This window comes from Leuresthes tenuis, unplaced genomic scaffold (assembly GCF_036924035.1).
Source record: "Leuresthes tenuis unplaced genomic scaffold, fLeuTen1.0.hap1 SCAF_11, whole genome shotgun sequence".
Taxonomy (NCBI): Eukaryota; Metazoa; Chordata; class Actinopteri; order Atheriniformes; family Atherinopsidae; genus Leuresthes; species Leuresthes tenuis.
The window spans coordinates 24,288,121-24,313,735 of NW_027325365.1; the positions used below are offsets into that span (position 1 = coordinate 24,288,121).

General features: G+C 42.8%; 1 protein-coding gene across 2 annotated transcripts; it reads right to left on the reverse strand.

Annotated features, from left to right (window-relative positions):
- Positions 1–68: 68 nt before the first annotated feature.
- myot (myotilin) lies at positions 69–25,383 on the reverse strand. Of its 2 annotated transcripts, XM_072396227.1 has the most exons (18): positions 25,249–25,383; positions 17,614–17,655; positions 17,373–17,538; positions 17,201–17,263; positions 16,947–17,088; positions 15,987–16,010; positions 15,509–15,628; positions 15,217–15,421; positions 9,146–9,365; positions 8,038–9,044; positions 7,400–7,550; positions 5,301–5,402; positions 4,622–4,659; positions 3,512–3,650; positions 3,219–3,426; positions 2,942–3,107; positions 2,648–2,781; positions 69–1,558 (listed from the first exon to the last, which is right to left on the reverse strand). In XM_072396227.1, the coding sequence occupies exons 2-18, from the start codon at positions 17,619–17,621 to the stop codon at positions 1,416–1,418; spliced, it is 3,036 nt and encodes a 1,011-aa protein (XP_072252328.1). In that variant the 5' UTR covers positions 17,622–17,655; positions 25,249–25,383; the 3' UTR covers positions 69–1,415. The 2 variants fall into 2 exon arrangements, with proteins under 2 accessions (XP_072252328.1, XP_072252329.1); XM_072396228.1 differs by lacking the exon at positions 5,301–5,402.
- Between the last annotated feature and the right edge of the window lie 232 nt (positions 25,384–25,615).

Genomic DNA, 25,615 nt, shown 5'->3' on the forward strand with positions numbered 1-25,615 from the left:
GTTTGCATGTTTCCTTTCCACCACCAGAGGGAGACGAGACAAAAAGAAATGAACTAACTGAAGCAAAGTAAAGGTTTCATAGACTTTATTTCTCATTCATCCTGTAATATATAGAATTTCTTACACAACAAACAGTACATGAGGAGAATACACGCTCCTACCTGCTGCTTAAAGTCTCAATAGAATTTCCACTTTTGTTTGAGCTTTTAGCAAACTTTATGGTGAAACCTGTTAAAACCAAGCAGCAAGCCTGTCCTGTAATGAGCTTTAAAATCTCAGATCAGATAAATATTCCTGTGATAATTCAGCCCAACGCCAGTTTTATGACGAGGGTTGCATCGTGAAAGGTGTAGCGGACGGTGAACTCGCCAGGTTTGACCCAGCGTACACATCCAGTCAAAAATAGAACATTTCCTTTGATTTATTTTTACTCACCCATTTGATTTAACAGACTTTGAGTTGCTGCTTTCAGCAACTGACAGTCCTGACACCGAAAACAGGTAACTTCAGTCCAAATGAAAAGTTTCATCACATACTCTACTTACTGCATTAGAAAGCAACCTTTTAAACACATCCAAGGCAGAATTTACACCACAGCAGACTGAGCAGCAAACACCTGAATCCTTGTTTTCCAGATAAAAACTGCCATGCAGACACGTTTCATCAGAGGCAGCAGTGGACAGAAACTAACACAAAGATATGGTAGCAATGCAGCAGAAGCTGGTGGGCTGGAGCGCTGCTGAGTTACAGTCCAGCAGACTAAAGTGCAGTGTGGGAGAGAGCTGCAAACTTAGTTTCAGTTGGTTTTCCACCTGCAGGCACCAGTTGGCTCTCACACAGAGACCGTTTCCAGGTTCTGGTAGAGGTCAGTGTTTTTGTCAGCCGTGTTTATAAAGGTGTCTGTTCTAAGACTGTCTATGGAGAAAAAGGGTGTAAAGCGCAGAAGAAGTGCGGTGGGACTGACCCTGCCCAGGCCTGTAATACAGCTGAGAGCAGACGGGACGGACAAAAGCACAGCAGAGACGTACGGGCTCATCAAACAACAAGAAACAGAAGGGCGGGCACAGGGCTAACAAACAGCAGCTGATGAGCTCGAAACTGTAGAAACATTTTTCTCAAACTTGCTCTGATGCAGTCTTGAATGTTGGACTTGTTCCATTAAAAGTATTCCAACCAACTTTAAATGGTCAAATAATGGAGTTAACCTAGTTTAGGTCACTAATCTAAACTAATCTGTCTTGTAAAAGAGACATAGTTTGGCATGTTGAAGCTTACTCAGTCTGTGCTCATCTGCTGCGATGCTGTTAACCTGTGCTCACGTTTAGAACTTCTTCTGCCCGGACAGGACACTTAACGGAGGCTCTGGCCCACTTTTCAGGTGTGACACGACAGCAGATGGGGTGTGATGTCTGACTCTACAGCTCTTCGCTCTCGTACAGCGGGGCGGTGTGCTGGGCCGGGCTCTCCACTGTCAGAGCAGGAACGTGGCTCAGTGAGGACAGCAGCTTCAGCGTCTTCGACCCAGGAGGGGCCGTTTTCATGGCTGGAGTTGTGCGAGCTGGAAGGGGCAGAAACAAAGATACTGAAGCAGCACAGCCTCACAGGAACAATGCTTCAGTAACATTCAGATAGGATCACACCACTCTGATACAACTGATGTTAGAGAGAGTATCACCCAGCATTAGAAAACATATACGCAATAACCAGTGTTGGCTGAGGTCTCTGTTGCTGCACTGAAACTGGTCAAAGGTCATCTCCATTTCTAACCAGCTCAGTGTCTGCTTAGGTAAAAATGTGGATGTGATGGCACTTTAGCTGCACTGTGACACCGTACTGCTCTGGAGGAACAGCGTTTAACCCCTTTTTAAAGCGTTCGGTCATCTAAGATGTCAGCCTGAAGATGTGGAGCTTCTTTGCAGCAACACCTGTCATCAAAGCACCGACTGTCATGGCAACGATTTGGTGTTCATCAGAATCCAGCAGTCTGGTCAGACGTTGACGTCAGCTGCAATAAAACTGTCAGTATGTAAAGTACCGACAGCTTATCATCCTGTAGGTGAAATAACTTCGCTCATCTTTGGGACAATCAGTGGCTGCTGAGCTCAGTCACTACTCATGGGAAAAGTCCCCAACGCAAAGAGACGGCCTCAGGAGCGAGCTCAGACTTTGCTAATTCCACCGATCGATTACAGATGTTACATGAGACATACGAGCCGTCTACTTCTGTAAAACGTCTCCCCTTTAGTCTGAACTCACTTTCAGCTTTACCAACAGGTTGGGCTCGTGTGCAACATGGATGCTTCCACAGAGCAGATGGCGTGTTATGTGATACCTAATAGCTGTGTTGTATTTTCATCCAGTGAGTAGCTGGACTCAACAGTTATCACTGAGTGATTCTTTATGCAAGCTGATCAGCTCGGTGCCTCCAACGCTCATCAAGTTTCTGCTCGATGGCCTATCACACAGCATTTGTTTGGCGTGTTCTGGAGGACAGAGCTGGATTCACTGTGGCAACCAGCGACACCCTTCATCTGATGTTGAATTTTACAGCCTGGGCCTCCATGGTAACCACCAGCCTATCGCATGCAGCAGATAGCGCAGATGGGCTCTATCGAGGATGTTTGCATAGAGAAATGAGCGGACTTACTGCCTACATCCAGCCTGGCGTTGCATGTGGACATGCCAGCTTCATTAATGGCAGAGAGCGTGTACCAACCAGCGTCGGACTTCGTCATCCTTTCTATCAGCAAACACTGCCGACCTGAGCCGTCCTGGTACAGACTGGAAAACAGCAAGAGATGCTAAAGTTAAGCAATCAGGCCAAAGTGCTGCTGCAGCATCAGACAATAACAATAAATGCTTCTGCAACCACACGTTAAAGAGGCTGCTGTGATTATAATAACTATAAAGAATAACAGGATTAGAGCTTTCGCTGACACACCTCATTCTGTTGGGGTCTATGCGCAGCATGTCTTTGTCTTTCTTCCAGAAAAGCTGTGGAGGAGGGGAAGCATCCACTTTACATTCTAACCTAACAGTGTCACCCTCGAGGGCTCGAGTGTTCGACATCTTCTGGACAAAGGTGGGTGGACGGAGCGCTTCCTGAGCTGCGAAGAAGAAGAAGAAGAAGAAGAAGAAGAGGAGGAGGAGGAGGAGCTTTTGCAGCTGATCTTTGCCACAAACACTTCCTTCCTAAAAGGACACAGTCACGGTTTTACCTATCACATCCAGCCTCATGGTGAATCTGCTCTCCCCAGCTCGGTTTCTGGCCACACACTCGTACACACCAGCATGATGCACGGTGACTATTTCTATGATGAACGAGAGCATCCCCTTCTCACACACCAACATTTTATGGTAGTCATCTGGGCGAATGGCTTTGCCATCCAGGTACCAGCAGACGTCTGGAGTTGGGAGGCCTCCGACCTGCATCAGTCAGAAAGAAGCTGCCATTATTCACTCCCATGACGGCTGTGTGTTTAAGGAAACTTAGCAGGTGTGTGTCAGTCACCTTGAAGTCAATCCTACAGAAGCGTCCCTCCTCCACGGTGAGGTCTGAGGGGATCTGCAGGAAGCGAGGAGCGTAACATTTCTCCTGGATAGCTGATCCCTCACCGCTCCTCTGGTCTGTCCCTGAGTGGTGCCTCCCCCTGCAGACACACCGGATCTATTTCTGATATCACTGTGCCTCACTTTTAATGACTGAATTTTACAGTTAATTAGTGAGCACACACACACACACACCCACATGCAGCCACACTAACAGTTATTCCTTGTCTGTTTCTGTACAATCACAGCATGAGGAACCTCAGAGGAACTGCATCTCTTTACAGCCAGTAGAAGAACCCAGAGGAATTAGTCAGGCTGTGAGGCTACATTAAACAGCTTCCTGACATTTTTCACGTCTACAGTATAAAATCCACTAGTTTCTACCTTGAATGCCATTATAATCATGTTACTGAACAACACTCCTCATTGTTTGCCTGGGCAGAACTTAAAATAATGCTTCCTGTGGTAATGTGTTACACATAGCTTTGGTTTAAATCTTGTTGAGATGATGTAGACCTGGAATAAGGGACTAAATTCTTCACGTTTCAGAAAATTACAAACAAATTACAGACGATAAAAAAAGTTCAAAGGTGAAGCTCATTTGCCATAAACCTACATGCACACATAAACCGGCCAGCAGGGGGCCACTGCTGTTTATGGAGAAACAACATGGCCTCAGTTAAGATTATCCTCGTGAGTTTGTGGAATTTCGTGTCTTATTTCAGGTACGACATCCCTGTAACTGCCTCACTCAGAGTAGACCAATGGAGAGCATAGTTTCTGCACTTCTCAGTCAGATTAACAGCTCATATGTAATGTCAGTCCACAAACCAATTAGTGACGTTACCATGGCTACAACTAAATTAAGTCTCTTTGGATAGGATTTAGTCTACAAATGAAGGCCAGTTCAAGGTTCTCTCACATTTGAAAGCTCGGTTCTGAGTATTCAAATGGACAGAAACAGAACGTGGTGAATATTTCTGATGTGGAGTGAAAAACAAAGTAGTTTTCAACTAGACTGATTTACAGTAACACAAACAGTCAATTCTGCCATGATAAACAGGGTACTCACCACAGTCCGCCTGTGTGTCTCTCTTCTACTGAATCTGGCTGTAACAGACGACAGATTGGTGTAAAGAAAGGAAATCACAGCTTTCAGCTTTAATAAACTCATCACAGTGGTCAACAGTATGACAGACAGCTACGCACTGTGTGCATGTGTGTGTTCTGACACAATAATCCTGTTGTCACCAGTTAAAGGGAGTCATTCTCAAAACGCAGGATGGAAATAGATGCTGACAAATCCTGTTGGCTTGAGAGGATGATGTGTGTGTGGAAATGTCTGTGTTGGTGTTGTGTGTACATGTGAGAGACTGAGAGAATAGATGGTGCAAAGCCCTGTGAGCGAGAGGCTTTTTGACAGAACAGTTCTATAACACACACACACACACACACGCGCACACACACAGTGAACGGCAGCATGTGGCAGCTCACTGCGGCTGCTGCTTATACTGCCAGCCTTTTTCAACTTTGGGCTCATGTGCCCATCAGGAGGCCCTGAGAGGGAAAGCGGCTCCCTGTGTAGCCATTCAAACCCATATGACTGTATTAATGAGAGCTCTTTCCTAAAAAACAACATGGAAACTAATGGGTTTTGGACCAGAGCCAACATAAATGTCGGCATTACAACACACATCAGTAAGAATGGGTGTTTTTTTTTCTTTTTACAAGATGAATGACTGTTATTGTACCTGCTCAAGTTGTGAGTCTGAAAGATTGTCTTGGTCAAACATGTAAGCTGCGTTGTCTGGACCCAAAAGCCTGCGAGCCATTCGCTCCTCATAGGAGAGTTTCTGCCAAAAAGAAGCTTTGTTGTTCAATTGTCCTTACACACACACACACACACACACACACACACACACACAGAAACACACAGACACACACAAACACACACATAGAAATGACTACATTTAAAAGAAGGGTAAGTGTAGGGCGGCTATGCAAGAGGGGGGTGTTAAACAGTTCTGATCAGAATTATTGGAAAACCTGACTTGAGAACATCAGAAACAGGTCCAAAGCTTCAATTCAATTGCCAAAGATCTTCAAATCTCAGTTACAAAGGTTTATTGTGTCATCAAGCAGTTTTTTTAAGTGACATTAGGAGCAAACAGGCCCGTCACAGACACTTCTTACCGGGGCACGTGCCTCGGTAAACATGTTGAGCTCCTGTAAAAACTCCCATATACATCCTTCAGACTACGCTAAGACTGATGTGCCAAGGAAGAATAACATGGGCATGATTTTCCCTATTTCAACCACATAACCTACTTTAGCCAATGCTGCATAGTTCTGCCAGAGTGAAGTGAAGAGGTTGTATTCGCAGGCATTGGTTGCGTCTACATGTTCAGCGAACCACTACACATTAATGGATTGTTGTCATCGTGGTCATGGACATAAGGAAATTCTTACAGAGGAGAGTCAGGGACAGAGAAGCAACAAGGAGAACTGAGAATGAAGTGGAGTGAGGTGAGAGATTTCTTTTCTCTGTTGTGTCATGCTACTTTTAGGCCACTGTAATTTCTAACGCCAAATACACAACATTTGCACTTAGGCTTAAACAGTGTCTGATTCCATGGCATATGAAAAACACAAGACAATCCTATTCAGTCCATTATTGCCTATTTACTAAACTATCTTAGGCATTAGGAAATCGAAACAGGAAAACTTCCTTGTGACATTTTTAAAGACTGAAAAGGTTATACAAGCTGGAATGCATGTGTTTTTTAGTAATATTGCTTCTTGTAAAAGGCTTACTTGATTATGTTTGATGTGCTACAGCAGGAGGAATTGAAAAGCTAAATGGTTGAACTCAAAAGTGTTTTTATTTGCTTAAATAGCCTATAGCTCTGTTAAACCTGTTGTTGTTCATGCAAACGTTCTTATACATCCAGTACATGCTCAGTCTCTGTATACAGTAAGGCAGTGTTGGTGTTCTGGCTGGCTGTGCCCCTGTACAGCTGGATGCCGAGCAACGTCCCTGAGAGGAAACTAAGTGAAGTCTGCAAATGGTGGTGTGGATTGTGGAATTTTTAAAAAATATGAAGGAAAACAAAAAAACAATCAAGGCAGCTTGGCGGCACACTGAACCACAAAGTGTGAAGGATCCTACTGTAGGAAGGAGGGAGAGGCTCTCACGGTTTCTATGGGAAGAGAAAACCAAAGTGGGCCTCTGTAGTTATGCAGCATCAGTTTCTTTACCAACAGTAAAACACGGTGGAGGTCTTATCATGCTGTGGGGCTGCTTTGCTGAATCTGGTACAGACTGTTAAATGTCTCAAAGAAAAGATGAAAGCGGAGGATTGTTGAGCTGTTTTAGAGATAAAGTGGTGGTTCTCTGAGCAGGACAGTGACCTGGATCCATCAGAGCGAATGAAGGACGAACAAGAAAAGGACTGTTTTAAAATGGCAGCAACCTAAAATCCCTTTAAAAGAGCTGAAATCTGCCAATGGAAATGCACAGAAATGGAAAAGTGGTTGATATTGCCTGGAAAGAGGGACAAGGAGCTCATTTATGGTTGTGAAAAACGTTTAAAAAATTCTCACAATGTTGCTAAAAGCTTCTGCAAACACATGTCAGTGAAGGATGCCAAATATCCAGGCTACATCTGTGCTTTTATTTCTTCTAAAACACAAAAGTTTGCTAAAATGATTCTGATAATACATAATTAGTTCAACTGCATTGTCCAGATTCTAAGCTTACAATTGACAGTTGCTGATAATTCTGACTGGGTCCGTTTACAGATTTCTGCTACTTTGGGCACATTTTGCAGAACGCACACACTGTACACACCTGGCTGTGTTTTCTCCTGGCTTCCTTGGAGCGAAGCTTCTTCTCCAGATCCTGAATCAGGGCGTCTTTAGAGCCCTGGATGTCTTCATCTGTGGAGCGAGAGGAGGAGGGCCGAGGCGCTACAGACTTTTTCAAGATGGGTTTGGGAAGACTGAGAGATTGCAAGAAAAATAAAGAAGGGAGGAAGAGAAGACAAATAGAACATGAGAAAGGGAAACTTAACACAAACTTGTAGACTTAGAATTCAAACTGTCTGTACTGTGCGAAGCTCACCACACAGCTTAAAAAACAACAACAAAAAACTGTCATAAAAAAGCTCAGCTCTTTAGATTCTAATTCAATGGGTCAACAAGAAATTAGGTCTTTGAAATTATTTCTCATTTCATAAGTGTGTACACCCACTTTCAAAGGTTATCTGGCACACCTACCATAGGTGAAACCAGTAAAGACCAATACAACATCCATGTAATAAGGTCATAATGTTTTAAAGAGGTGGACCCTTTATGGTTCACTTGGAATCTGCAGTTTGGGGTACTGTTTAACAGACACATTTATATCTCCTCATGGAAACAAAATCTGTCTTTTGGTTTCAGAGATAATGTGCATGCCAAAGAGTTGTACTGTATATGTCAACTCACGTGTTTGGAGTCCCCTTGTAGCTGGCAGGCAGAGAGACCACAACAGGTGGCACCTTGTTCTGACTGCTGGGAGTGTTGGGTTGTGGGAGATAGGAGGAGGAGGAGGAGGGGGTGAATGTGGGGGGAGACAAAGGGGAGTGAGGGAGGTAAGGGGACACCGGGACTGGTTGTTGAGAAATAGATGATGGAGAGGAGGAGGCCCTCGTGGGAAGGAGGGGGCTTGAGGGTGCGAGCGGGGAACGGGAGGGGGAGAGGGAGGAGTGGGAGGAGTGGGGTAGGTTGGTGTTAGGAGATAATTTGGAGAACGGGGAGAAGGAGGATGGGGAAGGCAGCACTGAGCAGAGGAAAGCAGCAGATGCTGACATGGTGTCCTGGTTAGCTGGCAGGGTGGCGCTGCCAAGGCCGGTGGCACTGGGGACCCTGGGGGTGAGGGTGATGGTGGAGCGCATGGTGGTGCGGGGTAAAGAGGAAGTGGAGGCAGGAATAGGGGAAGAGGAAGTGGGGGCAGGAGGAGTAAACAGAGAGAAGGTGGAGGAAAGAGGAGGTGCAGCAGAGGATGCTGGAGTGGATATCGGAGAGCTGAGGCTGGATGAGGATGGGGAGGACTTCCCTGTTCCGTTGGCCTGGGTCTGGATCTGGATCTGGGTGTCAGCAGCTGACTGGGTTTGGTTCTGACTGAGGCTCAGAGACTGAAACTGTGACTGAGTCTGAGACAAGGACTTCGACACTGACTGAGTTTGAGAAAATGACTGAGTTTGTGTGGTTTTAATCTGACTCTGCGTCTCCATAGAGTTTTGGCTATTCTGGGCGCTGCTGAGGTTGTGTTGGTTGTTCTGATTCTCCTGAGCCTCCCTCAGCACGCTCTCATAGCTCGGTGCCTGGAAGGATGGCTGTGACTGAATAAAATGCCTTGGCCGCTCATAGTTGAAGGCACTGGGAGGGAAGGTGCTGGGAGTGAAGGTAGGCAGGTCCGACAGGTTCATGTTGTTGCCTCCTGACTGGGAGGACTGAAAGGAAGTAGACTTTCAGTTTAGAAAAAAAACAAATGGTTTGAAATCATTTATATTTTCTAGGATGTAGGAGAATAATATGCATGAGAAATGCTCACAGTGAAACTGAGCTTGCTTGGCGCAAACAGCTTGGCTGTCGGGACTTTCTCCTTGACTTGTGCTGGTGGCGGCGGTGAGGGTGGAGGAGAAGGGCTGGGTGTACAGACTCGGGCGGTGACCTCTGGTGATCTTTGGCCCTCTGAGCTCAGGGCACTTTCCTCCTCACTGCGGCCAAAAGGTTCCTCAGAGGAGTGGTTGGCCGCCTGAGGCTCAGGGAAACTGACAGAAAAGTTTGAAATAATCCGGAGACTAAGTTTTGTTACAAAAAATGTTTTCCAACTCTTTGCATAACACTTTTTGAATCTTTAAATCTGTCATCTGTACCATGTGAAACCATCTGAGATCTACAGGATTTGGTGTCTAACTTTCTAAAAGGGGAGAACTGTAATTATGGAATGACCTCAGTCTTCAGAGGCTAAACAGAAATAACAATGAGAGTTAGTTTTATTCTGAACATACAGTTGAATTTTACATTAAAGAAACGTGTGTATGCTGGCAGTTGACGTTCTTAGCAAGAAATTGAATCTTAATTTGAACATCAGACTATAAAAAGAAACAAGAGGCTGTGAATGCATCAAACAAAAGGTTCACTGGTTACCATTTTAATGCCATTCTCATCCAGCACAGGTTCTGAAACAGCCCGGTTTGACACTCCTGTCCAGACCTATCATTGGTGTTTGTGATCTAAAGGTCTAAAAATTGGCAGGACGACTGGTGAAAGTAAACCAAATAAATAAAACATCCTTGATAACACTATGTTTCATATGACTACCATTGTACCACTGGAAGCAGCTGAAGAGTGGAATGGATGTAAAATGATTCTGCTCCCATTTCAGCTCATTCAGTAGTTTTCTTCCAGTAATACCCAGTGCGTCTGGTCCTCTACTTTTCTATTAGGAAAGAATGTTGTTCCCATGACAACCACATCGTCTGGGCTATGCAGGAGCATAATGACAATAGCAGTCTCTCTTTTCCCTCGAACAAACGCACTTGCTCGGTGTTGTTCTGTCTCCTGGGGGGAGCAGAAGTTTTCACCTGCCAGCATCAGCTGACCTCAAGTCTGAACACATTTCACCGTGTTTACAGTCGATACGGAGGACTTCTGAACATAAATGAGGTCTTTGTGGATGGATTCAGGTCAGATAAATGAAAGAGAAATTTAAATCCACCACCTCACCTTTCAGAAATCGTGAGAACGTTTTTTGTAAGTGGTATATATAGTGATATATGCTTAATTCAAAACAGGCATTTACAGGCAACTCTTCTCTACTGACCTGTTAGGTAATAGAAGGTAATAAAAATATAAAAGCGATAACCTCGTCCTCTGACCCGCTGCTTCTCTTATCTATCTAGTTGTATCTAACATATTCAGCATATCATTCTGAATCGTATTTTTTACCATGTTGTGAGAGGAAGATATTGTGTGTGTTTTTAAACGGTACTTCAATGTTATGATGACAAATATAGAAACAGCGGTAGAGAAATACCTTTGGAAATGGGATTTTTGACTATATAGAGAACAAATTGATAATTCAAATACAGGCACTCGTTCATATTGGGGATATGAGCTGGTGATATGACTGACTATGTTTAAGCTCAGTCTGAAAGGAGCTGTTCTTCTGCTCCAACGTTCGTCATTTCAGGTGTGTCATGGAGAAGAAGACGTATGAGCAGGGCAGAGCGCAGCAGTCAGAGCAAGGACAGCACACTACGGTGAACCGAGTACTCACTCCAGATGATGATAACTCGTTAACTGTTGCAATAAAGGCTTCCCAACTACTGTTACTATTCCGAAACAGAACTCTCTGTGTTCTCGGACCAGCCAATTAGCAAATCAAGAACCAAAAATCAAGAAATTTCTTTAAAAAAAAAAAAAAAAAAGGGGGGGGCCAGTGCTGACTGACGGAACCGTGTCTCCTATTGATGAAACAGCACAACAAGCTTCCTTGCATTTGCAGAAGAATGGGGAACATTTGTATATCCCAAAATATGAAATGACACAAAGGCACAGAGTGAGATGACATACTGTATGGAAAATCAATTATTTTTCTTCTAGAAACTTTTACTTAGGAAATCATTTTTAGCAGCGGGATTACTGAGGCTGTCCATCCCTTGGCTAAAAAGATGAGATGAATCTCTCAAAGTGTGTGTAAACAGAGCCAGGAGAAGCAAAATGTCCATCAGCTGTGAGTTCTGAGTGGCAGCTTGGGTTGCTATGGAGTCTTAAAGGGCAGCATTCTATGTGACAATGAAGGTTTACTAAAATTTTTTGTCTTGAACTACTGCTACCAAAGAGAAAACATGACTCTTACTGACATGGTTTTGCAACTGTGACCATCCCAGAGCTTTGCAGTCCACACTAGAGTGACATTTGTCCTTTCAGTGTAAAAAATGGGGCCATACAGGAGAAGTAAAGGCAGAGTCCCTTTCCATTTACTCTGAAAATCTTACCCTCATTCTGTATTAGAGTCTATGGGGCAGAAGGCCATGGCCATTCTGAGCCTTCTAGCACATAAGTGTGTGCGTCTGTTGGCTAGAGAGTTACTTTGTGATAGAGGAAACACATATTCTTATGTGCTGATGAAAAAGTTGTGCCTAAAGAATACATTTTTTTTTTAAATTATGTACGTAATAGTTTTTCTTCCTAGTAGTGGGCGCGAAGGGACAAGGGTGAACCATTTAGTTCTCCAGGGAGGCGTGTGAATGAAGTGGTCCCAGTAGAGTGCCTGTGTAAAAATCCCTCCGTTAGCTCTCCTATAGCCGCAAGTAGCCACATAACAGCACCTAGTTGCTAACAGAGCTATAGTACACGTTTGTTCATTATTTCAGCTTTGGTGAATGAATCTTTATTGGTGAAATAAAGACACAATGCCTTATTTAGATATTTAGAGGCTGTATTTTCTATGCCCTGCTCTTTCCCGTTATATGGATATAGACGTATCGCGAGTAATCTAAATATCTTCCGAAGGACGCCGACTTTCACCAAACTGTTCTCGGTGAGTAGATAAATGTATTTCATGAGTCTCCCTTTAAGGCTTGTTTTAGCATTTCTAACTGTGTTTCTACATGGAATGGTGCACAGCTTGCTTTTAGTTGTTTCCAGTGCAGCAACATGAAATGGGATTGTTTCTAAGCACTTAATGAATGTCAAGTGAAACACTTTGACACCACACAGTAACTGTTTAGCATGCATGAGCTAGTTTGCATACATTAAATGACACACAGCCAAAGTAAAATGGGATTGTGTGCGATTTAATTCCTGTAATAGAACACATGCATGCCGCATGTTAGTGAGTTAGTATGTGCACTTGTGTTTGTGTGATTAAGTGGGCAAAGCTATATTAGTCTTGCTATTCGGACATCAGCTGGCAGGTGCAAACACTCAACTGGTGACCCAGCCACTATGAAGCGTACCCGCAAGACTTGCATGGCATTGTGGGTAGAAAGTATGACAGGTTGCCTTCAGTCCTGTGTACGACAATGCAGAGGTAATAATATGAATGCTAACAGAATTTTGTGAACTTGCGGAAGATAAAACTGATAAAATCTGATAGCGCCTTATGCAATTCATCCTTTCATAGTCCATCTTTCCGTCCACCATCCAAAATCAAACTGATTCTAATGAAAGATACAGAAATTAGGGAGAACATTCGTTATTCTACCGACTGGGCGTGCAATTAAACACTCTATCAGAACTGGTAAACTTGCCAGCCACAAAGACGCCTTTATTTTCATGTATGAAATCCCTCTTCACCCAAAATACTGTGGGTTTTTTGTTATTTTACTGGAGGAAATAGTCCCAAAGCAGCGGATGCATCTCATACTAGCGATAACCCAGTTTCATTTCCTCATCAAGTAATCCGACCAACTGTCAGATAAACTTGACTTTGGCCAGAGAACCTCACCATGACCTTAAGAGCCAGACAGCAGCCAAGTTTGTGAACAACTGTTGTTGTGTGAATCAATGAAGAAAAGAGGTGGGGTGGAGTGGGGGTTTCTGAAGGACACCGACGCCATGTCTGCTCTTCATATTACACATTAGATCATAGCTCCGGATACCAATACAGAGTGGACAGACCACTCTCAACCAAATGTACTTGCTCACTGGTTTTAAACATGAACTTTTCAGGTCAAGTTAAAGACACAATTGCTGAATACCGATAGTATTTGTAATAATATACTGAACAGTAGCCTTTCTTCTACAACATAGTGGATCAAATTGAACAGTTTTGTATGATGTATTTATTCAAGGCTCACTAACTTTAAGAGCCAACTGAAATATATAACTCATTTTGTAACTGAGGAGTAAATTTTTCAAATTTAAGAGACGTGTTAATGCGTCGGTCTGACGTCACACTGCATCTCATTTAAAAGCTTTAAAAACCTAAGGATGCCTGCATAGGCTGACCATCATAGAAAGACAACAACATTACTTTTAACGAGCTCTTTAAGCACTTTTTTCTTAAATCTCCAAGAGATTTGAAGGTCAAATCGTACACTAGCACTATATAGACAAGCATTACATCCATTTCACCTTTAAGTAAAAATGAGCCGAAATATGAAATATACGAAAGCAGCAAACACAATTCCAGAACGCGATAAGAAAACCCCAAAACATTTGTTATCCTTCCAAAAATAAAAAAAATAAAAAATCAATATCGCGAGAGCTCAAAGGGTTCCACAGAAAACCGAGAACTGATATCACATTAAAGTTCGTTTCTGAAATATAAACTTTGCGAGGAGATACGTTAGAAACAACCACTGAGTTATTGTAACTGCCACATATATTATATTTTTTTAAAAATCGTATTTTTAAATTTTTTTTATAAACAACAAAATGCGCATTCAAGAAAACAAGGGAAAGTGAGAACTGTCTGCCGAAACCTTGCTTAATTTCAATTATCTGACGGCTGTCCCTCCCCCTCGGCTTGTCTGTACGACTCCAACCAGATGACACAAACCCCTAAAATAGACAAATGTTCACTTTCTACACGCTCCAAACATAGTTTGACCTTTTAGGGAGGACATAACATATAAAGTTTCCCCGTTACAATCAAGGAAGGAAAAACAGACCGTTTAAACTTAACCCGTTTGACGTCAACGTCGGGACACGTCAAATAGGTAAAAAAAAAAAAAACTTTCACCACAAACAACGACAGGCTGAAAAGGAACAAAACGCCACAGTGTTGCGACAATGCGGCTATTGTCTTACCTCGGTAAACGTTTCTTTACCGCAGTCCTTGAACCTCTGTAATGGCTGAATAAAGCAGCACTTTGGCTGCGGGAAGAGAGGGATCCAAACTCCGCTGAGGAGCGGGAGGTTGGACTGCAACAGGTGATACCGCGCGCTCACGTGCAGTCTGCCGCGAGACGTGAGCGCGCTGAACCAACAGATTGATTTAACTCTCCTAGTGCTCATAATCTCTATCGAGTACACACAAGGCACCAGTCGGACTGACAAAGCCACGTTATATTGTTTTAGCCAATTAAATTGCTTTAATGTTCCTCCATTTCAGATTTATACAGTTCATTTGCTCACAGAGCAAAGAAAAAAAAACTGCTTTGCTGTAGAATAATAGAACAGCGACCTCCTCTGGATGAAAAGCGCAACTACATGTGTTAACTACACACGTTAACGAGCAGTAACATTGGATTTAGAAATTATACAAAAAGTTTTAATAAAGTTTTCATAATACAAAAATGTCTGACTAACTGAATAACCAGAGAGATTAATGAATTTAGTATAAACTAATTGTAGATTATCACAAAATCTAATCATAATTGCTTCGTATAATTTGCAACTGTAATTTCTGATTTTGTGAAATGACAGCAAATTATATATTTTTTAAAAAGAACAGCGCCTGTTCTTTTCTTTTTGGTGTAATTCCTAAGAATATTTTTTGAAAATTGGGATATCATATTCATACCATCATACACACAAGTGTAAAAACCAGAGATACTTCACTGGTGAAAAAAGAATGAAGTAGTTTGTGCATGCAGTGATGTCAGAGGTATGCAATCATGGCAGGTGCTGCTTGGGGCCAAAGTGATGGAGCCATCATGTACTCACTCTGCAGCAGGGATGCTGTCTTCGAAAGGGTTTTCAGGCCACTCCGGTGGAGGAAGGTTCAAACAGTCGGGCAGCACGGGAGGAAAGTCCTCACTGCTTTTCATGGAGTACTGAGTCTCCTGCTGGAACTCTGCCTCTTTTTCTTGTCTGTGAGAAACTACTTCCTGCTGGCGAATGGCCTCAATCTCCAGCTGCTCCTCCAGGTCTGCGTGAAGGGGTGCAGAGGATGAAAGCGACTCAGCTTGTCACAGATGAATGAGAAGAATATGTGTGCAGGAAGTGGACACCCTACCATTGTAAACTTCCAGCACAGCGGAGCAGGAGACGGTGCCAAAAGAGTTGAGGACCACACATTTGAACAGGCCAGAGTCTTCAGGAAAGGCCTCTGTAATCACCAGCGTGCACAGCTCCTCTGCACAGATGAACACAACATCATTAAGAGTTATATAATTAATGAATAAATAAATACGCATTTTAGATTAGATTAACTTTATTGTCATTACACATGTACAGGTACAGAGCAACGAAATGCAGTTTAGCATCTTACCAGAAGTGCAATAAGCCGTGAGTGCATGCAGATTAAATAGTGTGATATATAGAAGTATGTACAGGTTGTTTTTATAGCATATGGACAGTATTTGTAGATGAAAATCTATGTAGAGGATAGACCGTATATACAAGTGATTAGACCATATATACAGGTGATGTGTGTGAAAGATTTGGGAAAACTACGTTCTCCCAGTCAGTATGACTGTGAGTATAACACTCACCTGGCACTGATGCAGAACTGGCCTCTGCAACAACAAGGATGGAGAAAAAAATCATTCTGGAGTGAACTTGAAAATGTACATTTTAATACAAAATGTTACCTTTCAGATATAGCTGTAATAGCAATCCAAGCTGCTTTCAGCATGGTGCATGCAAGGCTTTTCATCCATTCAAATCAAACATCTCTTTTTTCCAAGAGTTTCCTGACCAAGATAGGCAGCAGTCCAGGTAAAACAAAAAACAAAAACCTCAGAATATTTCATCATCACAGGCCAGACAGGGGCAGGATGGTCAGTTGTGGCATTTACAGCCAGACATGTCTGCCCCTAGTAGGGTTAAAATTGAATAATTAAATAGGTTTGAATTTGGATAATGAGACTGGTTCCTTACGATTCAGGTGACTTTGCAGCTGATTCAAAGCAGATGGAGCAGCATATTTAAAGCCATTTCCCCCCCAACTCAGCGCAAGCATTGGGAATAAATAAAAGTAATAATTCTTCTGAATGGAGACAATCATTTCCTGTACTTTTCTGAAAGGCGTAGTTCTGAAGGGAATTTGGGATCAGACCAAGAATCGCTTCATAAATGAAAATATCTAACGAAAGACAAGGCAGACCATCCAACTCGCGTATACAATGTGCACTAATGTGAGGGTTTTAAGGTTTGTGATGAACCGCAGTGCTCCAATGCACAAAAGGATTGCAGGGATGCATGCACGCATAACAACAACAACCCCTGAATCCAACACAGACGAGTGAAAAAAAGTGCTGAATACAGCCTCTTTTGGGCCTCAATGGGATTCTTAAGACAAAAAAAAAATGTTTTATCTTAAGATTTTTCACCAGTTGCTTTTGATTTTGCTACTGTAACGTAAGCCTGAAGTCACATCAGTAACTCAAGTCTGACAAAGAATAGCAATCCATAGCACAGATCATATGACTCCATCCCACACACATGCTTACTCTTGCGCAGTATCCTAAAATCATCAGAGTCCAGGATTTGCTCGTCCTCTCTGTACCATATAACCTGCAGCGGAGGGGTCCCCCTCAGTCTGCACTCCAGGACCACCAGCTGACCCTTCACTGTGGACACATCATGGAGGACCTGGGAGAGATGATGGTGATGATGAGAAGGAGCGAAAAGGAAGACTGATGTCAGAGCAGATTATTTTATGATGGTGCACTGAACAAGTACATACCAGGAGATTTAATCTTACCTTAACAAATGTGGGAGCCACACCATTCCCTGAATACGGCTGATTGTAGATGGGGCTCTCAGTCTGTTCACAGCAGAATGTATTTACATAATATCTACATGATGTAATGTACTGTACATAAGCATATCTGTAAAAACACTTTTGATGACTCATTGCAATTAGATGTAATTACCCTCTGAGGGCTGACACACAGCGGCTGCGCCAGGCTGGAGTGTCTCTGAGAGAGGAAGGTGGAGGAGGAGGAGCTGGTGGAGGAGCACTCTCGAGAGGAGGATGCAGAGGAGGAGGAGGAGATGGTCAGAGACATAGTGCTGGTCTTCTTCTGCATCCTCTGGACCCTGCGGGGTGTCACATATCAGCGACGAGGTGATTTTTTTTGTGTTTGTGTGCATTTTACGACGTGTTGAACTTACTGTGCCATGTTTCAGGCGCTCTCGGGGGATGCGACAGAGGTCCTGCAAATATACAGGCAAAGTCTCAGACATCTCCCCCGCACATCCTTTACCACAGTGCAGCAGAGACATGTTTGTGACTGCAGACACCCACATGTGAATACATTTAGTCAGACTAATGAGAAGAAGGGCTCAGCAAAAAGTGGGCTTAAAGTGCAGACTACCAGCTTTAATGTGGGGGTATTCACATATTCACACATTCAAACTTCTGTTTTATGCAGAATTCTCTGTTTCAGAGGCTTAAATGTAAATGTATGAATAAACCATAGAGGGCACCAGTCAAATGCCCTCAAACCTTTGTGTGTCATAATGAGAAGGCGGAACCTTTAAATGAGGCTCAGTTACATACATTCTTTTACTGATGATAAAATCAGCACACCCACACCCATGTTAAAATAATTACGAACAATTACAGGCTGACGAGATCTGCCCCATCCGCTGAAAACACAAAAGCTGCGTACATGAACCACGTCTCACTGAAATGTGTCACTTTAGAAGCAGGTTGTGCAGAATGGAACAATTGAATAAACAAACAAATGCATTCATACAGATTTGTCTTCTTTAGTGTTGAACGGAAAACCTGCATCTTGGTATTTAGACGGATGTTGCTTTGACACTTGGTGCCTACCACACCACTTTTGCTGATCAGTCACAGCCCTCGTTAGGCAACAGCACTCCCCTACAATCAAGCCTACCCCAGCAGGACAATAGCTAGCACCACCTGTCCTTGAAGCAGCTTTGGAGCTAATTATCCATGTCTGTATGAAAAAGTAAGCTTCTGCATAGCAAAGAGTTGGAACTCCTAAATGTGAATTTTAAGCTGAGAGCCTGCACACATCTACTTACGGATGTAGAAGTTAAGTCTAACTTCAATACATTTCCCGATATGCTTGGAAAAGAAAAGATGTTGCAAACACCAAAATATGATTCACAACTTTTTTTTTTGTGACTGCAGCAGCATAAACTATGCCTCCTGTGCATCATAATAAGAGGGTGTCACATTTAAATGAGGCTCAGTTAAATACACTCTTTTTTTGATGATATAATCAGCACACCCACGCAGTGTATAATGAGAATTATGACACAAACACAAACTCAGAAACTACCAACAAGCTGTGTCAGCACCTGACAAATGAGCTTAAACACACACTGTACACACAACGAGTGCCTCCACAAGACCTGCAACTGCATCACTTCCTGTCTCCATCACAGTCTCGCTTTATTTATAATAGCGTGGGGTTTTACAGCTAATTGAAGGTATGTGCGGGCTTTCATCGTTTTACACCCAAAAGACTCGCACCAATCTCAGTCTGCCTCCAGCTGCTGCTCTGTCTTGGGCCCCGAGAAGGAGCTGACGGAGGAGGCTGAGAGTCAGGTTTCTGGGCTAAATTAAACCCTGCCACCCCCTCGGCACAGCAGAGGCTCTCTGACCTGAGATAAATCTCAGCGTCTCCATTAACAAGGCACAGACAGGCAACCTCACTTTAAGCCACTGCATTTGAGTTTTAACTGTGTGAGTTCTATAGGCGGTGAAGATCACAGCAGTAACATCAACACAGCCTCAACACTGTCTACATAGGAGGATCAAAGCTTAAGAGGGAAAGGGGAAAAACAGCTGTAGTATTTACAGCATCTATGTGTACATCCAGTTTTTCCCTGCGATAATCACTGCAAACAGGTGTGTTGGTGTGCGTGTGCTCTGACTAAAGCCAGTTGTAGATACAGCAGCAGCTGTTGTTAAGCCCTTTGTGTCTGTCCTCTCTGTTGCACAACTGAAGAATTTATGGCAGCGACAACAGGCTGCATTCACTCACTGCAACAAATCTGTTACCTGGCAAGGTGGGTAGAGACACACAGTGCAGGCGGTGAAAGCAAAGTTCAACCATGACAAACAAACACCGTTTTTTTCTTCTTCATGGAATTAGAGTATGTTGCAACGAATGCTTCAGTAAAAGTGCGAGCCATGAAAAAACACAACATGACGAGAAAAAAGTTAAAGAGATACCACCAAAAGTCATCACAGAGACACAAAACCAGATGCAAAAGAAACACAAATTAACAACATAAAGACACTAAATAATTAAAAGAGTCACTCTGGATGTAGCTCATCTTATGCACAACCGATAAACACTTCCAAAAAGGCTGTTTATAATGTAATTCAAATCAGAATGCAATGATCTGCAAAGCACAAAATATTTTACAATTTCATTGAAAATATGACCTTCTTGAATTTGATGGCAGCAACAGGGCAATGACGGGCTGAAAAAGCAAGTGTAAAAATATGTTGCGACTAATGAGGTTAACTGGCAACAGATCACAACATGACTGGGTATATAAAAGTCACCTTAGAGAGGCAGAGTCCCTCTGAAGTAAAGATGGGCAGTGGTACAGCAATCTGTAAAAAAATGGATTTATAAATTGTGGTGCAATTTCAGAGAAATGTTCTTCAACATGCAGTTTTGAAGACTTTGAATACTCCGTCATCTACAGAACATGATATCAAAAGATTCCGACAATCTGTGGACATCTCTGTGAACAGGGAACAAAGCTGAAAATCAGTATTGAATGCCCATGATCTTGAGGCCCTCAGGCAGCACTGCCTTAAAAACAGACATGAAAAAGAGCACCTTAGAGAGGCAGAGTCTCGAATTATGATGGGCAGAGGTTCAATAACCTTAAAATCTGTCTACAAACTGTGGAGCAATTATGGAATTATGTTCCTCAACATAAAGTTGAGAATAATTATATTCCATTATCTACATTAAATAATATGATCGAAATATTCAGAAAATCTGACATCTCTGTGTGCTGAAAATAAGCGCTGGATGCCTGTGACATTTAGGGCCTCATTTTGGCACTGCATTAAAAACAGACTGTCATGGAAATCACTGCATGGGCTCAGGAACACTTCCAGATATCATTGTCTGTGAACACAGTTCACTGTACCATAAAAATGTAAAATTCTTTTTGGAAATCATGATCGTCATGTCCTACAGGCTAAAGAGAGGGATCATCGAGTCATCAGCACTCAATTCAAAAGGCTGCATCTCTGATGGTGCGGGGGTGCATTAGTGTCTATGGAATGGTCAACCTGCATATCTGGAAAGGCTCCATCAATGCTGAAAGGTAAATACAGGTTTTATAGCAATATATGCTCCCATCCAGAGGACATCTTTTTCATAGAAAGCCTTGCTTATTTCACCAAGACAATGCTAAACCAAATACTGCATCGATAATAACAGCATGACTTTGTAGTAGAAGAGTCCAGGTGCCCGACTGACCTGTCTATAGTTCAGTTCCTTCACCAATTAAAAACATTCATACATCATGATCTTTACAACAAAGAAGACCCAGGACTGTTGAGCAGCTAGAATCCTATATCAGACAAGAATGGGACAACATTCCTTTTCAAAAGTTCCAGCTACTGGTCTCCTCAGGTCCTAGATGTTTAAAGAAAAAAAAAAAAAGAGGGGCTGCTACACAGTGGTGAACATGGCCCTGTTCCAACTTTTTTGACACGTGTTGCTGCCATTAAATTCAAAACATATATAAGGAGTCATAATTTTGGGGTTAAAAACACAACAGGTTATGTTAATCTTGTCAGAGGGGCTTATAAAATCTGAACAGGTAATACATTTAAAAAAGATCAGTTTTCTACTCGCTCCTGAAGGTGCAGAAGTGAGTGTACTGCAGTCAAACATTTTACCTTTGTGACATTTGGCTTCATGTCACGTTGCAAGCTGTTTTCGGACCATCATCTGTCGACTAAGAAACTCTGAGCACTATCAGACTTACAACACAAATAGCTACTAACAGACCTGTCTGCATCATGTGTTCATCTCTGTGGTGAGTGGCTTTGGAAGAATACATCTGCATTAATACATACATTTTAGACCTAACACAGGATTAGTATGGCAACCCTGCTGTACAATGTTCTTACAATGCAATATTCTTGTGTAATCTTTCTAAAAATGAACACGTTTATAAAATGCATTTATCCCTCCATTATCTAATTGCTTTGGAAACATTAGATCAAGGTATCATTTGATGAACTGATACACACAGCTTAGTGATCACAGAGCAGCTTTCAGGGGAAAATAAGAGGACACCAACACCTACTCAATATCCACCTGGTTAATTGAAGCAAACCACCCACTGTGTAATTCCAGTATTGGTGCAACATAATGTAGTTTCCACCCGCTGTGGCTCTCAGCTGTGCACAGATATAACACAGTGGAGCAGAGCTGAATAAGTTCACCTTGTTGAAATCTAACAGTAAGCATTCATTATGTAAGTGTATGGGTTGTTGATTGATGAGAAGAAGAAGACCTTTAAAGCAATACAATCAGCCACCGCAGCAGACATTAGAAACACAGTCAGCATGCAGTGGGCAAAACAACAGTCGACAGCAATTCATGGTCATTTTCTGGCTCATCTGAACAAACTCCATGGATGTACTTCAGTGTGAAGACCACAACAAAACACATCAGTCAGCCATGACATGAAAACAGACGGGTTAAATAGCAACGCTGCTCATCTTGTTACAATTCAAGTTCTACTCTGACACTTGACACCCACCTAGAGGAGCAGCCTCCCCCAGCAGGAGAGTCTGAGGTGTCGACCCTGCCTCCAAACTCACCAAATACCAGTTTGACAGGATCTGACGGCATCTGTGGGAAGGAAGCCCAATCCATAAAGACTCCAACCCACAACCCATAAGGACCCATGGGCTATTGCTAATATCCTGATATCCTTTATTCAAATATGGGTCAGTATTCACCAGGTATGTTGGACTTCCTCCCACACTAAATGGAGTTTCAAAATTGGGCTGCGCGATGGTGGGGCGGTGAGCACCATCTCCTCAAAGCCAGAGGGTTCTCGGCTTGCGTTTAGGCAGCGTATTTGTGTCTTCTCCGTTCTCCCCTTGAGTGTGTGGGTTCTCTCCAGGTACTACAGCCTCTTCCCACAGTTACAAAACATTTATGTTAGGCTAACTGGTGATTTTACATTGACTATTGGTGTGAGCGTGCATGGTTGCCTGTTCTGGTGATGGACTTGCAACCTGTCTAGGGTTTACCGCGCTGCTCGCCCATTGGCAGATGGGATAGGCTTCAGCCCACAACCCAGAATTGTCTGAAGTAGGTATAGAAAGAAAGTAGACGGATAGATATGCATAGTTCCTTGTCTCTTTTTTCGCCTCATAGTGAACTAGCAAGATGTTCGGGGTGTATCCTGCCTCTCGCCCCACAAAAACAGCATGGACAGGTTCCAGAACCCAAACCTCTATCCTGAACAGAAAAAAGCAAGTGTTGATAAACAAATGAAGAAAATTTCACCTTGATGAAAAATCACATTTGAAACTTAAATCAATATGTCCCCACTCTACTAAAAACATAAGGAATGCAGTCTGTAGACCATTCTGGTGAATGATTGTTTATCTATGGTTACTTAGAGGAAGTGCGCATGCTCAGCAGGCATGCTGTCTGTTGTTGTTACACCCTGACACCTGTTACTACTACCCTGCCGCTGGTAGTTACCCTCCTGGCCTGCGTGGCCACTGTAAGTTTTCAATAAAGCACCTGGTGGATTTAAAGCGAGGACTCCTCTCCTACTTTCACCCACACACACCGACACGTCTTTGTATTAGCTAAGATTTAAATTACATGTTTTCTTGGTAGAACCACAAAACATTATTATTAAAAAAGTATAAACCAGATAGTAGACTGAATGTCCCATATGCAGCTACTGTAAAGGAGAGGAAAACTGCAGTGGGTGGCTTTGTGTTTCTTTATAGTTATGGGCCAAAACGGTTTGATTTTCTTCAAAATACTCATCCATTAACAGTAGTGTGCAGTCCTGTAATGGTTCCTTGTGGCTGTACTACACAGCAGTGCTTTGAGCTAAATGCTAGTATTAGCAAGCTAACTGACTTGCTCAGGTTCAGCAGGTGTGATGTTTATCATCTCGGCTAAGTATGTTGACATGCTATAAGGAACAACCTTAAAGCATCATAACAGAAAAAGTAAGAAAAGATCTGTACATTAAGCTAAGCTAAATCACTTTAAGTACACCAGGCTCATCTGTACAATCTCAGTCCATAGGTACAAGTAAATGGAGGTTCGATGTGTTACGAGAGTGGGTGTTCTCCCCTCCAAAGAATATTTGATATATATTTTCTGCCATTGTTTTCTGTTCATAAACCCTCGAGCAAATGATGTTTACCTTACACAAGAAAAGTCAGCAATTAACATTTCTGTTAAGACTCAATCTTTAGCAGTGTTGCAAGATATGTGAAAAGTCTCATGTGGAATTACCTCGACAGGAGGAGTAAGGGATTGTTCAGGTGGTATGTTTTTTCCATGGAAAATCAAGACCTTAGGATTTGCCTTCTTGGCAACACGACTAAATTAAATGGAAATTCACTTGAGTAGCTGTTGTCAAAAGTCAATTTGGAGATCAACAGAGACTTAAAATGTCTGGATAAATTTTCTCTTGACAGAATTTCAAAAGCGCAAACAATGATGGGGAGGTGAAACCCTCACTGCGGAGGTTCCAGTTTTAAATTTAGACTGCAGTTACATGAGAGTTCATTTCTTATTCAAAATGTGATTTCCAAGTTCCACTGGGATGTGAATGGGCTTTTAGCAGAGCAGAGGAATCCCTCTGCTCGCCATTTGCTCAATTTGCTTTTCCTCATCTGCATCATTCTGAGAACCTGAACCTCCAACGCTCCAATTCTCCTAACTCCTCAACTTGTCTGTGTGGGTGACAGATTTAGCGCGGACTGGGTCACCTGATCTCTCCTCCCACCAACCGGAGCTTGGTGGCTGAACACAGCGTCAGAGAGGTATGCCACGCTTGTGATGTAAATTCCCCCCACTAAGCACACACATACACACACTCTGTCAATGAGATTTGGCAGGTATGTCTTGTGCTGCCTCACCCTGCAGGGTACATAAGTGACTCACAGTTTTTTCAACTAATATTCAGTTTTCTTTTAGCATAATTTCTGGCTGTTAAATTTTCCGATGGATTTTTCATCTGCTTTAACATTAGAAACAATGCTCTGTCTCATGCACACACATACACACACGTACATCTACGTTGTCACATGGACAACCATGGCAGAAAAGCAGATCCCGTACAGATAGGTAGATGGCACTGGGGCACATGACACAGCACATAAATTTAGCTCTGGACAGATCATCCCAGCTGTCCTCTTCTTTCTGAGTGCAAACTCATTCACTCCGGCACTGCCTGCAGTATCAATAACATGCAGTATCAGGAACCTGATGGCTTTCGACCAACTGAATTACAGCATTTGATTATCTGATTTCCTCAAATTCCTCAAATCGAAATGTGGAGCACAGAGCTGGGCATAAACTCTCTTCTGATAAATTTCCAAACCTGCCAAAGTTCTTGGTGTGAACATACGCAGCACAACTTGACAACCGGGACTGGCAAATTTCAATCAGGCTTCGATAGAATTTTACACTTGAACTCAATGATAAAGCCATGCACGTGTGAAATAGGCCCACTTCAACACAACTGTAGCCCATGTGTAGTGAATTTCAGTCAAAATATTCTACTCCTTACCTGTCTGGTCTTTTCCCAGCAGGCTACGATAAAACGATAACACAAATGTATCGATCCAACAGGAGGATTATCTGAATTCTAAATGCAAAACTGCTATGTGACAGCGTGGCTGCCAGTCATGGCTTGGTCATTGGACGCTCACTGCTCCGGGTGAGCTGACACACACATTTACACGCAAATGCACAAGCAGGGGCTTGTGTCTGTGTGTGTGAGTGTGTGTGTGTGTGTGTGTGTGTTGAAGGGGGTTGTGGTGGAATGGGACTGGAAGAGAATCTGAGGCTAGTGGGGAGTGGGGGTGAGAAGAGGGCAGGTGGGGTTCTGCTGGGAGGGATCGAAAGAAGCAATTTTAGAGTGAGGATGAAAGTGT